We start from the raw sequence: 15,711 nt of genomic DNA on the forward strand, positions 1-15,711 counted from the left end.
ACATGTAAATGTATGAAATTAGAACACTCCCTAACACCATACACAAAAATAAGCTGAAAATGGATTAAAAAACTAAATGTAAGGCCAGACACTATCAAACTCTTAGAGGAAAACATAGGCAGAACACTCTATGACATAAATCGCAGCAAGATCCTTTTTGACCCACCTCCTAGAGAAATGGAAATAAAAACAAAAACAAATGGGACCTAATGAAACTTAAAAGCTTTTGCACAGGAAAGAAAACCATAAACAAGACCAAAAGACAACCCTGAGAATGGGAGAAAATATTTGCAAATGAAGCAACTGACAAAGGATTCATCTCCAGAATTTACAAGCAGCTCATGCAGCTCAATATCAAAAACAAACAAACAACCCAATCCAAAAATGGGCAGAAGACCTAAACAGACATTTCTCCAAAAAAGATATACAGATTGCCAACAAACACATGAAAGAATGCTCAATATCTTTAATCATTAGTGAAATGCGAATCAAAACTACGATGCAATATCATCTCACACCGGTCAGAATGGCCATCATCAAAAAATCTAGAAACAATAAATGCTGGAGAGGGTATGGAGAAAAGGGAACCCTCATACACTGTTGGTGGGAATGTAAATTGGTACAGCCACTATGGAGAACAGTATGGAGGTTCCTTAAAAAACTAAAAATAGAACTACCATATGACCCAGCAATCCCACTACTGGGCATATACCCTGAGAAAACCATAATTCAAAAAGAGTCATGTACCAAAATGTTCATTGCAGCTCTTTTTACAATAGCCAGGACATGGAAGCAACCTAAGTGTCCATCAGCAGAGGAATGAATAAAGAAGATGTTGCACATATATACAATGGAATCTTACTCAGCCATAAAAAGAAACAAAATTGAGTTATTTGTAGTGAGATGGATGGACCTAGAGTCTGTCATACAGAGTGAAGTAAGTCAGAAAGAGAGCAACAAATACCGTATGCTAACACATATATTGAAATCCAAAAAAAAAAAAAGTCATGAAGAACCTAGGGGCTAGACGGGAATAAAGACGCAGACCTACTACAGGATGGACTTGAGGACATGGGGAGGGGGAAAGGTAAGCTGGGACAAAGTGAGAGAGTGGTAGTGTATATGGATATATATACGCCACCAAATGTAAAATAGGTATCTAGTGGGAAGCAGTCGCGTAGCACGGGGAGATCAGCTCGGTGCTTTGTGACCACCTAGAAGGGTGGGAGGGAGGGAGACAAAAGAGGGAAGAGATATGGGGACATAAGTATATGTATAACTGATTCATTTTGTTATAAAGCAGAAACGAACACACCATTTGTAAAGCAATTATACTCCAATAAAAATGTTAAAAGAAAAAAGTGTATGAACTTCCAGTTATAGGTTGAATAAGGTCTGAGAATCTAATGGATAGGTTAGAAACTATAGTTGATGATAACATTGCATTGTACAATCAAAAATAAATAAATAGATAAAAATTTGTAAGTGAAAAAAAAAGAAAAGAAACATTATGCTGAGTGAAAAGAAGGCAGTCACATAAGACCACATGTTGTATGATTCCATCTATATGAAATTCCCAGAATAGACAATCCATAGAGACAGAAAGTAGATCAGTGCCTCCGGGGACTGGGGAAGGAAGAAAATGGGGAATGATTGCTAATAGGTGTAAGGTTTTGGGGGGAGGTGATGAAAATGTTCTGAAATTAGATAGTGGTGATGACTTCACAGTTCTTATGAATATACTAAAAACCAGTGAGTTGTACGCTTTAAAAGGTTGGTTTTGGGCTTCCCTGGTGGCGCAGTGGTTGAGAGTCCTCCTGCCGATGCAGGGGACACGGGTTCATGCCCCGGTCCAGGAGGACCCCACGTTCCGCGGAGCGTCTGGGCCCGTGAGCCATGGCCGCTGAGCCTGTGCGTCCGGAGCCTGCGCTCCGCGACGGGAGAGGCTGCAGCGGTGAGAGGCCCGCGTACCGCCAAAAAAAAAAAAAAAAAAAAAAAAGGTTGGTTTTTATGTGTGAATTATACCTCAATACAGCTGTTATGTTTAAAAGACAATGCTTACTGTTAATACTTTGTGAAGGCTATTTCATGTTCTGGTACTTTTTCCACAGAAGAACTTGTGGGTTGTGTTTTTGGTTTTTTTTTTTTCAAGAAAACATCTTTAAAAAGAAACAGTTATACTGGCTTTAGAATTGCATCTAATATGAGAACTTATTTGCTCAATAAAGACAAGTACGCTATATCTTCCTTATCCATTATCGTCATGCTATGGAAAACATTATCTGCTACTTCATTTTAATTAATTTAACTTCATGTGCATCACATGTTTTGTACTCTTGCCATAGTGGATTACAGTTTCTGAAATTTTCCTTGTTCTTAGAGAAAGTAATTTTTTCCCCAGCTACTTACATTTAATGTTCCAAAAACAGCATAACAACAATGTGTTAGCACTTGGAACATGGTGAATTTTCTACATTCTTTGTTGATTTTTTTTGTGTTGCCGTTTTTATTTACAAGTGCACAGTTGTAAAGGATTGGGTTAAATACTGAAAGAATGTAAATGTTCTTTTTGTAACTTTTCTTTCTTTCAAAACAAAATTAGCATCACAAATAGTTGATTTTATATATATATATATATATATTGCTAATTTTAAGTGAAGGTAAACTTAGTTTCTAATTTTCTACATATATGTTTTGGGAGGAATATGCTTATGAATTTAAAAAATCAACCTGCTTCTCTCTAAATCAGCTGAATTATTAAAGGTTATGTTTAATCAGTATGTAACAGTGTTTGCAAGGTTAGGCTACTGGAGTGTTTTTGAATATGGGCTCTTTTCTAACAGAAAGCCTTATCTTCACATGTGTTTTTTCAGTTACAGGGTTGTAAAAAATAGACTGTTAAGTGTTTTATATTTTCTTAAAATGGAAGATAGGGAGACTTTAGAACAAAACAAAAGCTCCTAACTATTTCGCTTTGAAAAATAACAAAAAAGCATGTAGATACTTTAAGAAAACAACATGTTTTTCTAAATCTAGAGTGCTCATAAAAATGAGGATCCAGATGGTCAAACCAGACAAAATGTGTAATGCTGTAAATTTTCCTCCTAGTTAAAAGGCTGGCCACCGAGAACCTGCAATACATGGTCAAAGCCTGCCAAGTGGGGTCAGGAGGAGAACCTGCCGCCCAGCTGACTTCTGTGTTTAGGTAACTGGAAAATATGCCAACTGGCAAGAAGACTATTGCCAGCCATTTGACAGCCAACATGTTTTTTAAATAACTAATTATCCAAAACATAATGTGTTACTACTTGTTTGTAGTTTCAATTATTGTATTTTTGGCAGTAGTTTTGCTATGTTGTGTTGTTTTATTAAAAAATAAAAGTACCAAGGAGAAAGATAAATGAGCTGACTTAAAATTACCTGAGAATTTAGTAAGGAAGATTCTTGCATATGTTTAAGAGGAAAAAGTGGAAAACGTGAGTCATGATGACAGGTGTACAGGCTTTGGAACTGCTAAACATGCTACTCAGGATCCACTGTGGAAGTGCCTGTCACTGGTTTTCCTACTCACTTTAGATGCTGTGGACCCAGAAAGCTCCATTGTATGTAATTGTGAAGCACAGACTTTGTAGATCTGTTGTTCCTTCACAAGAATAACTGCAACTTGAGAAACATTTTCTGTTTTGTTTTTATTTTCCTGCCTTGCACCCTATAGAGTCTTATGCTTTCTGTTAGGGTAGTACTTTTAAGTATTTCTTTCTCACAGTTTCTACCAGTTCACCTTTATTTCCTGTATCTCTACCCTAGCACTACCAAGATAAATAGTTTGGGTCCATTTCCTTCATTCTGTGTTAGATTTTTAATTCCTCAGTTTTCTTTCTCATCACATAGTTGGCACTTGTCAGTTGTTTACAGTTTATTTAAATTGTGATCATTTGAAATAAATACTGGATTTATGAAAACTGTAAAACCCTAAGAGAGGAGGAAGGATTTTATATGAACAAAGATTGCATGTTTGTTAAGTACAATTTATTGAGCTAGGTGACTTTTATTTTCTTGGGGGGAGAGAGTGGAAATTTTAGGATTAAAATATATAATTCTTATTAATAAAAGGCCTTCTATGGGTCGAAAGTCTCTTGATTGGTTAAGGAATGTAAAAATTATTTCAAATAACTTGCTTTCTTCATAGAAATATTGTTTGATTTATCTAGAGATAGCAATAACTAAAAGATATACAAAATAACTAGGAAACTGGACTCTTGGCTGTTTTAGTCTCTTCTACATCCTGACCATCTAGATTTCAGCATGCACACTATAGCAAAAAAGTCCCTGAGATTAGATTTTCCCCCTTATTCTTCCTCCTGGGATTCCAGCTCTTCCCTTTCCCTTTCTGCTAATGCCGCCACTCTGTTCACAGCTCATACTGAAGCCATTTCTGTTCTTTATTTTCAAGTGTTAAATAGTGTTCATATGGCATCTAAATCCTTAAGGTAATCTTACATGAAATGATCCTTCTTGTGTTCAGGTTACAGCTTGTTGCCATACAGATACCAGCCCAAGGAATTGCCCCAGAAGTAATTATAAGTAACTTGTTTTACTTTCAGGAAATTTATCGAGGATTATGGTATGAGATATGATTATCAGATTTACAGCATTTTAGAAACAGTAGCAGCATTGGACCAACAGGTTGTTATCCACTTGATTTCTACCCTTACTCAATCTCTGAAGAGTTCAGAGCGGAAATGGGGCCTTGGCAGAAATATTGCACAAAGGTATGTTTGACAATTTGATTATATCCTTTCGGACAATGATTATGAAATCTAGATTCATTTTCTAGAAATGGCCTATTTTCCACTTATAAAAATTTGGAGTGTGTTCCAGTGAATAAGATTAGTGACTCAACTAGATAATATGGGTTTTGGTCAGAAATAGATCAAGGCTTTTTTTTTTTTTTTTTTTTAATAGATTACAACCCAGCTGAAGGTAATGCTGGACTATTTAGAGTAATGAAACATGGGGGGGTATAAGTCTGTATTTCCTAAAGAGATTGTTTTAGAAGGGTCAGTACTCATACTATAATTCATATGTCCAAAAGTAGTATGTTAAAGAATCAAAGTACTTTAATCACATCGTGTATGGTGTGTATAGACAAGTAGACATTCAGGCAGGCTCAGTTTGTAAAGACGTAAATGAAAAATAATGGAAAAGGTAGTAAATATATATCTGTCTTCTTTTCTTTTTTCTTTATAGGGAAGCCTATAGCAAACTTTTATCTCACCTAGGACAAGTGGGACAAGATGAGATACAGAGACTAGAAGATGACAATATTGAATCTATTTTGTGATTCATTCTCAATATTAATTATAACTATCTAAAGTCACTTTGCACCATTCTGACTCCTACTTTTAATTAATTGTATAATGTTCTGTTAAAAATACTTCTAGGATTTTTTCCTTTCATACCTGTAAGTATAAAGTATATACATAAGGAAATAAAAGTTAATTAAATATGTTATAGGAGCTTTGGAACTTGGTAAAACTGCATTCTATTTTGAAGAGGTTTTAGTGAAACTAAGGAAACTTTTCCTAACTGGGAATGTTATGTGTGTATGTCTAAGCAGGTTTGTACTGGTTGATCCATGGCCATTTTACTGTAATGTGACTTTCTGCCTTGTGAGTAATTTATTTCTGTTTTGTTTTTGTTTTCTTATGAGTTATATTTTATTATGTTACTATTTCAAATTACCTGGCTGCCCTATGCTGGATTTTTTTTTTGGAGGGGTGGTCAGGGGATAGAACAGTGTATTTTTTATCCTTTTTTATATTGTACTATGCAGAACAGTATATTTGTTATCCTTTTTTATACTATGCGTGAGGCAAGTTAATAAAATCCTTACAAAGCATACTTAACTCTATGAGGAATGAGACTGAATCTGGCTAAATGATTATGCAGGTAATATGTATTTTTTTTTAACTTGGGCCAGCAGTGTTTATATCAATACTTGGGTTCCAACGGTTGCCAGATGTTTTCCTCTACTCATCCTTTCGTTTGGAATTGTCATTAAAAGACAGATCAGGAGGAGGATAAACAAGAGCCTTTAAGAAAAGAGAATAAATAATATTCTGGAAATTTTTAAGTTTACAGAATTAACAGAAGAGGTCTGAGAAGTCAGCTGATTTATCTCCTTGCTGTTCAATTAGAGCCTCCTATAAACTAGCATCTTACATGTTTGAAGGGAGCCAGTTTAGTTTCCTGTAGCAGCTCATCTCTCAACCCTTTAACTGTTTCATTCAGATTCATTCTACCACTTGGGCTTTTGTCCTTGACTCCTTTTTCTAATGAGCATTATTTGGTAAAAAGAGCTCCAATCTTAGTGTTGGGAACCCACCCGGGTCTCAAACCCAGCTCTGCTTTGTGACCTTGAGTAAGTTCTTAACCTTTCTGAGCCTCAGTTTCTTCGTGGAGAAAAATGAATAATAACCCTTTTTTAAATTTCACAATGTTCTGGTAGTTATCAGTGGGATAATTGATTTATAATCATATAATTTAAATGTATGTGAAAGTATTTGTTGATCTGTGTTCTGTTTGGTGGTGTACAGACATGATCACTCTATCTCATGCACAAAGGTGAAGAACACTTCTCAATTTTGTTCCTCTTTCTCTAATGGTATGTCCTAGATGAAGATCCCACTTCTTCTCAATGTTTTCTTACATGTCACGTTTGCTAAGTTTGAAATAATTTATTGTTTTTTTCTTGAGCATCTAGTGTTTATCGTGGTTCTACTGTTCCTTCAGGAAAACATTTCAACCCTTTTCTGACTCAAGAAGTATCTTTTAAAATGAAATGCACTGCAATCAGGAAACTGTAGTTAATAGCCCTTTCCTAATTGTAATCTGTGAAGTCTAAAGGACTTCATGACATATAAATGATTTATTTGCCCCCCAAATAAACTGTTTTTAATTCAACAAATGGGATGAATAAAAGCCTCTTTAAGGTTACTAAGACTTCATAGCACTGAGTTTCTTTTCATTATGATAGTGACTTATTAAATGATGCATTATTTTGCAAGTTGTAGCAACTGAAATTTAAACTAATGGGATGCCTTTAAAGAGGTTATTTATGTGTGTGTGTGTATGTGTATATATGTGTGTGTATATATATATTTTTTCACCCCCAAGGGAAACTGATAAAGATATCTTGGAGAATCTTGCTCCTTAGCTTATGAAACTTTTTAAGGGTTAAGAAAATCTGCTACTGAATCATGCATTAGGGTGTATAGCTGTAGATACTAAGAATAACTAAAGTTTATACATAAAAATATCAGTAACAAGAAAAAGTCTGTAACAATACACGTGTATGTATATATATATGTATTTTTTAATTTATGTATCAGTAAAGTTTTAAAGAAGCTGTTTTATTAATTGAAGAAAAAAAGAAAATTTATGACTGTTCCATTTCTTAAGAATCTTTACTGACCCGTAAATTATTACTATAGTCTTGTCTTTTTCCATTTCCAGACTTAAGAGTACCTTATACTTGCTTCGTTAATGTTCCTTTTCCCCTAAAAACCCTGTAATCTCTGAGGCTGCTGCTTCTACCATTGTAAGGTAGGCCAGTCTCTTTTGGTCAAATCTGGAATGTGTTCTCATTTTTCTTGGTCTTTGGGGCCTCTGTGACATTGCATTTTCCTTTATCTTCTCATCCCTTCCTCAGCAGTATCGCTCCTTCCTACATACATGTTCTTCCTTCTTGTCCCTATTGGTAAGATCTAGCCCTTCACCTGCTCTGTCTCAGCATTCTTGTAGTAGTGAACTGATAAAACTAGCTTATAATTTTTTCTGTCTGTAGTGCTAATTTTTCTCTAAACCTGTCTAGTTGGATTCTCCTGAAATCTCAAGGCAACACGTCAAGCTGCCCTTATCATCTTCGTTTCCAGTCTAGCTCATGCCTTCATTTTCTACCCAGAGAATACACCACTTTCCCAAGTCACTTAGCCGTGACATTTCTTGGATTCATTGATCCCCACTTTTCATTTGATCACCGTACAAGCTCTTGTGATTTTTTTCTTTGTGCCATTTCATGCATCCAAACATTTTTCTGTTGGGTACTATAATCTCCTTCTTATCTCTGGACTCCTGAAATTTATTCTTCACATAGTTTTGACATTAGTGTTCCTAAAATACTTCTTTCTTCTTGTTAGTTTTCTGCTCAAGGACCTCCATTTACTTCCCATTGTTAATAAGCTGACATTCAAGCCCTTCAGTCAGGAGACTTCTGCCATCTGACGCTATACATTCTGTTTCCAAACTTACCTCAAGCAGGAGAGTAGACTGTCTTAGCTGCTTTCTCTGAATGACATGTTCATTCTACACTGTGGGCCTCACTCAGTTTGCCAATTAGAATACCATCATTTCTATAGAAACCTAACCTTAAGACACTTAAATAGGAAGAAAATTAAAATATACATGTTGGATATGTAAGCCACTCAAATAATTTCTTTAAAATATCAGATGGAGTGTAGAAGAGATGATTGAAAGACAACAGGGTGATGAAAGGACTTTATTAGACACAGATTTGGTTACGATTTAAATTTCAGTTGAACATTTAATTAGGTTTCCATAGGGGACGAAAAAAACATGGAGTATTGTCTCTGCACAAAAATCATTCAGTATTTTGTTCATTTGTAGTAGAAGAGTTTCAAAGTTTAAAACTTTTTATATCTTTATTTATCCCTAGCATATTTTCTTTTCTTACTAAGCATATTTGACTTTTTCTATTTTGGGGGGTAAGTAAAATATTATTTGTGAGTTGTTAGACTATGTGTGTGTTTTCATTATGCATTGTTATTTTTATCTTCTTCCATGCTTCATCACAAATTTTTAAAACTACTTTGTTCTTAACTAATTACATGAACCCATTTCCATGTACTTTCACAGAATCTCTGGCAATTTTTATTTTTACTTCCCCTTGGTTAGGATTATATATCATAAAAATTTGATGAGCCTTTGCAGTTGGGAAAAGCCTTAGGAAACCTACCTTCCCTAATCCTACACAGTAACATAGCACTTGTGTTTCAAAGATAAAAGATAGATATCATAGAAACCTCACCAAAAACTGTGTTCTCTGTTCTAAACCACTGCTTTTTGACTGATAGACTTTTTACATAAACCTTACATTTTCCAAAAACTGATCTCCTGCCTACTCCTCCTAGGGTTAAAAATATTGCCTTGTCAGTCAAGTATAGAGTATGCTAGTATAAATAACATGCTTTGTTTGCTTAAAACAGTTGGTTTGGGAAGCTAGCAAAATAGTGTATTCTTTCACATATTTAATAAGATATGAGATTTATATTTTGATTCTGTGATAAACTATGTTTCGTAAGATTACCAAAATCAGTACCAAATGAACTTACCAACTTCTGCTTATTGAAGTTTTTGGTGTGCTGATAGTTATCCAGTTCATTGCATTTGTGGATTGTGCTTTTAGAAAAATTCTGGGCATATGCATGCTTTAAGTTATTTGTGTATATAGTAATGAGATATAATAAAAAATGTATATATTCAACTTACATTGCACCTGTGATTATTCAACTGCCTCTTTATGACAGATTGACTCTTTGAAAACCAAAATAAAAATGAACCGTGTTATCTAGAGGAATAATTTTTATCTTATTATTCCTGTTACTTTTATACTCTGCTAAAACAAAGAAAAGTTAATTTTTCAGCTATTGTAATGGCTGAAGGATATACAATATACATGTGGTTAAACTGAGAACAGAAAAAGTATGAAAAACACCCTAAAAATAACCAATTGGCATTTTGTTCTTAAAGATCTAAGGAATTTTATTGCATTTTACATACATATATATTATTTTATTTTAGAGATTCATGTCTTTTCTGGCTTTTCCTCCTAGAGTAAGAACACTGCTAATATCTGTGCTACTGCTTTTCCTTTTTAAAAGTAAAATCTTGAAATGATGTTTAAACTGTTGGAAGCTTCGTAGTCTTTTGGAAATTCAAATTAATAATTTAAATATAAATACAATATGATCTTTAACTTTGAAGAGTAAAAATGGAAGATGAATTACTGTAGAATAGTTCACTTAAATGGAGAACATATATTTGAATAGTTTCAATGGGCTTTGGTTTATATGACCAAACATTGTTTTCTAGAATTTTTCTTATTAGCTCTTAAGATCAGTAATTTGAGGGAAGGATCGAATTATAAGCAATCTGAGTTTTTTCTTTTTAGGGGAGGGATGCTGTACTTTGGATGCTGTTCTTTGTCTATAAGTGTTTCTGAAAAGTATGTAAAACTTTTAAAAATTCTGACTTCAATTCTGTAATATTACTGAATAATACATTAAAGTTCACTGAGGAGAGGTTTGATAATATATACTGGTTTGTTTTAAATGAATAGTTAGAAGTGTACAAAGAAATTAGAATACTCTCAGGCTGCCTTTCCGTTTATCATTCAAGCAAGTTCACTTTTAGACCTTCCCTTTCATTAATTGGGTAGAGTCTGGGATTAAAAATAGATTGTTTTATAAGGTACAACTGCTAGATGGAAAATCTGTGTGTCAAGTAGAAATTTTAGTAAATCTGAAATAATTCTTGTTTAGGTCCTTGTTGAAAAGATTTCTGAAACGCTGGAGTCCATTTTCCTGACACGGTAAGGCATCTAAAAAATTTAATTTAGATGGTTTATACCTTTTAAAGAGACTCTCTGTTTTCCTTCTAAATGTCAATTATCAATTTTCACTTTTCAGAACTGTACAAATACTCTTAAGGCTTTTTGTTTGTATAAACAAAATCTGTTCTTTTAAAAATTTACCATTTTTTTCTTACCCCTAGTCTCCCCTCCCGACCTTTAATCTAAATAGCCAAAAGATTTATTTATATATATATATTTTTTTAATTAATGTTTTAGGTAGCTTATATAAAGTTAGTGAATTCTATATTTAGGATAAAAAATATTTTTTTATTCACTTCTGATTACTAAAAGTGGTTACATGAATAAAATGACAATTTCCCATTAAGACAAGGATTGCTGAATGATTAAGGAAAAAAAGTAAAATCTTCCCTTTAATAAAGGTGATTTATCCTAACAAGATTAAGGAAAGGGGAAAAACTCATGTTATACTTGTTGAATTTATGTTCAAATACGATTATTGAGTTGTTCTATTTTTATTTTTGTTATAGACAAAGCAAATCCAAAAACCTAGCCTAAAAAAATTCTCATGCATTATTAAAAATGGTAGTAATAAAATATGTATTGGTGGTAGAGAAGAATCCCACAAGCGCTCAAGATTGACATAACCTTTAACAAAGTGGAAAAACTTTTATTAGAACTACTGATACTAGGTTCAAATTTATGTCAGAGCACTTTATGGTACCGAAATTAGTACAACTAATTTTTTCTGAGCTTTAAAATGTCATTTTTCACTAAATGAGCTTAGATGAAATGTTTGAGAGACTTATTATTTGAGGCAAGTGTTTGTACAAGTTTAGGAATCTTTGGCTTTAGTAAACTCCCTTTTTCATAATTAGCATGTCTCTTTCACATGCTTATCAGAATCATTTATCTCATAGCTTGTGTTCCAAGTTCTATCTAGTAATTTTTAAACTTCAAAAATAATCTTTTTCAGTTACAAGGTTCTAAAACAGTAAAATACCTTGTAATTTCAGTGACGTTTTTTTTTCTTAGGCAAAGTACTTCAGAGCATTTGCCTAATCCTTACAACATTCTTCTGAATTAATATGGAAATCAATAATTGCCCTCCTTAAAAAGTGAGAAAACTGAAGCAATGTAAAGTTAAGCTCCTGGCCCAAGGTAACAGAGCAACCAAGGTGAAAAATCTGGGTATTCCATCTGCTGTTCCAGTGTACTTCTATTATTTGTATTACCTTGAATAAAATATGGTATTTAAAAATTTATGATGTCATAATGAGGAGTCTCTACTTATACAGCAGGGCTGTATAATGTTAAATTTTTAAAAGAAAAATTACAATCCCAGGCTTAAGTAGTAAAGAGATTAAGTGCTGACAATTTTTTTTTAAGATCACTGATGGCAGTACTTGTGAAATAAACTGCCTTACTAAGAGGGTAATGTCCTGGACAGCACTGATTAGACAAAGTGTACAAAGAATGCTTAAAAGATCCATGGACCATTAAGTTAGCACTAAGCTACACCACCATAAAAGTCATACATATTGTACTGTATGCTGACACACACTGAGAAGCATGACAAGCGTTTTCCATAATGTGTATTTTAGAAAACTGTCCATTTTTTGCTAATGTTTATCTGAATAGAAGATCTAGAAAACAAAACAAGGAAGCATTGAGCACTGAGTATTTTCATGCCCAGTATCCAAAAGTCAGGCCTTTTTCTTCCTCGTGTTCATGATGGTTGTTAAGAGAGCACTGGCTTTTCAGATGGTGCCAATCCTGTGATGAGGCACTTGAAGAGTTTGAAGGTTAGGGCATGTGAAATAAGGAGCTGGGAGGAAGCATGCTGCTATTCCATTGGAAGCAAAAGGAAGTGTAGGCCCATAGAATACTTCTTCTTTGCCTTCTCTACTCACATCCAATACCTAACAAAAGAAGAGGAGAAACCTGTACGTTAAAGGTGGTTGTTCAAAATAAATACACATAAAAGAAAGCCTGCAATTAAATTCAGTTATGCCACCATGACTATACCTTACGCATTGCTATTTTTCTCAAGTATGGTACCAGGAATATGTATTAAGTTCCTGCAAAGTGCTATTCTACACATTTCTGTTTGTGTTTGTACATACATAGATATGTATGTTACGTTTGTACATACATAGATATATAATTTAATAATTTAATCTTCAGAACAGTGTTGAGGTGTAGGTAGCATTATCCTCCTTTAATAAAACTGCCTTAGACTGCTTAAGTAACTAGCCCAAACTAGTTAGTACGTGTTGTTTGTATGCTGGCTTACAAATCCTCACCTGTAAAGTGAAAACAACATTGACCTTGCAGCTTTGCTCTGGAAATTGGTGACATACAGCTCAGTGTCTAGCACATAGAGTATTATAGCTTAGTAGCAGGTTCAAAAAAATCAGTTCAGTTGCTTCTGGAAATTCTTCCCCAGTTATTTCCCCATTAAGCTGGAGTTCCACCTCTTTCCATATATGGAAAGAATCCTTTGTTAGTGTGTGCCTGCTGTCACCTCACTGATTCTGGTTTAATCTTACTACTAGGAAAATTCTTTCTTGAGGAAAGCTGGTCATGTCCTACGTGTCTAACCCATAATGTTCCTTCCAGCCTTCAATCATCTTAACCTATTTTCATATGACCTTCCTCAACCTTCTTTTTTTTTAATTAATTTTTTATTGGAGTATAATTGCTTTACAATGTTGTGTTTCTGCTGTACACCGAGGTGAATCAGCTGTATGTATACATATATCCCCTCCCTCTTGGACCTCCCTCCCCCTGCATCCCACCCATCTAGGTCACCACAGAGCACCGACCGAGCTACCTTTATTTAAAACCTTTCCTCCCTTGGGTTCTGTTCTGTGACCTTAAAAAGATAAGTTGGTCATTGACACAGGCCACCTTTGGTCCACTTCTTCCACCCCCATCCTAAATGTAGGTATGCCCCAATAGTCCAACCACAGACCCCTTGGTACTCTTCTTCAATGATATTGTCCACGCTCATGCCTTCATCTGTCACCTAAGTAGATAATTCTTTTTAAAAATTTATTTATTTATTTATTTATTTATTTTTGGCTGCGTTGGGTCTTCGTTGCTGCACGCAGGCTTCCTCTAGTTACGGCAAGCGGGGGCTACTCTTCATTACGGTGCGCGGGCTTCTCATTGAGGTGGCTTATCTTGTTGCGGAGCACGGGCTCGAGGCATGTGGGCTTCAGTAGTTGTGGCATGCGGGCTCAGCAGTTGTGGCTCACGGGCTCTAGAGCGCAGGCTCAGTAGTTGTGGCGCATGGGCTTAGTTGCTCCACAGCATGTGGGAACAAACCTGTGTCCCCTGCATTGGCAGGCGGATTCTTAACCACTGAGCCACCAGGGAAGTCCCGCTCTAAGTGGATAATTCTTAAGCCTTTAATGTAATAATGCATTATTTTAAATGAAAGAAGCCCTTGAGATTTGGGGATCCAAGCTGATAAAGGAGGAAATCACTAAAGCCTAGAATAAAATATCAAACCTTGTAGCTTTTTTTCCCAAATGGACATTTAGCTGTCCCATCCCATTTACTGAACAATATGCCCTGTCACTATTAATTTTAAATAGCTCTAGTATATGCAACATATAAATTTTTCTTTGTTCTCTCTTTCATTGATTTATGTACCTTCCCACAGTACCACATTTAGTTATTTTGACTGGGTAGGGAATGTCTCCCCCATTCATTTTCAAGCATTTCTTGGTTATTCTTGTATTTTTCCTTTCCTGGAGAAACTTCAAGATCAATTTGACAAGTATTATTCCCCCACCCTGTGAGAAAAAGGAAAATTACAATGGGATTTTGACTAGTATTTCATTAAATAAGGAAGTAGAGGTCTTTCAATATTTACCTCAAATAAGATTATTGTTCATGTTACAGAGAAGAAAATTGAGATACAAAGAATGTTTGATGACTTGCTCAGGATCACACAGCTAGTAAGTGGTGGTAGAGCCAGTACTTGGGCTCAAGGTTGCAACCCAAGAAAGAGCAAGGTTTTCATGCCATTCGTGATATCCCCTCCTCAACTGAATACATTTCTAGAACACAAAATATCAGTTGAGGTCACTGTCCAAACAGCTTGTCTGGTTCCCTGGGCCAACAGAGGCTGTGTATGTTAAGCAGATGCAATTTATTTAATCTGTAAGACGGGAAAGGAAGCGTTGGCAGTTTTTCTCCAAAACACTCCCCTGTAAACTGGCAGAAAGAAGGCATTTGGGAGAAGGAGGTGCCAGCTTGGCAGCATATCCTCCAGCCAAAAAGAAGTAATCATAAATGAAGAGCAGTGGAGGTGATCTGGCAACACAGACTAATCACTTGCACACTTAGGCAGCTGCTCCTTTACCTGCTGCTCGTCATCCACAGCATCCAGATTAGAGTCAACCTCTGTGCCAGACGTTTGCTTACACACCCACTGAGTAAAGAAGAGCACCTGACTTTCCTCAGGAATCTATTTTTTAATATTTTACGTGGGTCAGTATTACTAACAAGTCCAAATCTCCATCTTTAAACAAGTATTAAGAGCACCTCAGCCTTTCTCTTATTTGGGTTGCCCTTAAAATAGATCAAATAGTCTGTGCTAAATCAAGTAGTAGAATAAAATAGAACAGTATGCTTCCTCAACATTTGACAGGTTTGTGGCTGAATCCTACAAATGACAGTTAAATAAGCTTTGATTAGAATCCAGAAGGGTCAGTCTAATGAGAGGTTATTGGCTGGTATTTTCAAGACCAAAGAAAATTACTTTAGTCCTTCTGGATGTTAACAGACCAATCTGAACTATTTAAGTGTGACCTTCATTAATCTTAGCCAGCAGTGCACTTAGAATCCAAGAATACTATAGATTTGTGACTTATGAAAAATTTAAACTTTGATATTTTTAACATCTATACTATTTTTCTCCACCACTCTGACCTGTAATTTTGTTTTGTTTTGTTTTGTTTTCCTCACAAATCACATCTCAGAATTTATTCAATGCTTTGGAGCTTAAAATAGTTTTTTTTAAT

General features: G+C 35.0%; 2 protein-coding genes across 12 annotated transcripts in view; one reads left to right on the forward strand and one right to left on the reverse strand.

Annotated features, from left to right (window-relative positions):
* Positions 1 to 10,791, forward strand: part of MMS22L (MMS22 like, DNA repair protein) — a 151,335-nt gene extending 140,544 nt beyond the window's left edge. For 3 of the 4 annotated variants that reach the window (XM_024119318.3, XM_024119317.3, XM_024119320.3), the window contains 3 exons: positions 3,109 to 3,205; positions 4,605 to 4,772; positions 5,251 to 10,033. In XM_024119318.3, coding sequence (XP_023975086.1) covers positions 3,109 to 3,205; positions 4,605 to 4,772; positions 5,251 to 5,344 — 359 coding nt within the window. In that variant the 3' untranslated portion in view covers positions 5,345 to 10,033. Of the gene's footprint in view, positions 1 to 3,108; positions 3,206 to 4,604; positions 4,773 to 5,250; positions 10,034 to 10,622 lie in introns of those variants that run through there. The other variant, XM_024119319.3, reaches the window with a different exon arrangement.
* Positions 10,792 to 10,969: 178 nt separating this feature from the next.
* KLHL32 (kelch like family member 32) overlaps positions 10,970 to 15,711 on the reverse strand; it is a 233,856-nt gene continuing 229,114 nt past the window's right edge. For 6 of the 8 annotated variants that reach the window (XM_055087613.1, XM_055087616.1, XM_028494633.2 and 3 more), the window contains one exon: positions 11,264 to 12,594. In XM_055087613.1, coding sequence (XP_054943588.1) covers positions 12,433 to 12,594 — 162 coding nt within the window. In that variant the 3' untranslated portion in view covers positions 11,264 to 12,432. Of the gene's footprint in view, positions 12,595 to 15,711 lie in introns of all 8 variants that reach the window. The other 2 variants (XM_028494634.2, XM_055087614.1) reach the window with 2 other exon arrangements.

This window comes from Physeter macrocephalus, chromosome 10 (genome assembly GCF_002837175.3).
Source record: "Physeter macrocephalus isolate SW-GA chromosome 10, ASM283717v5, whole genome shotgun sequence".
NCBI lineage: Eukaryota > Metazoa > Chordata > Mammalia > Artiodactyla > Physeteridae > Physeter > Physeter macrocephalus.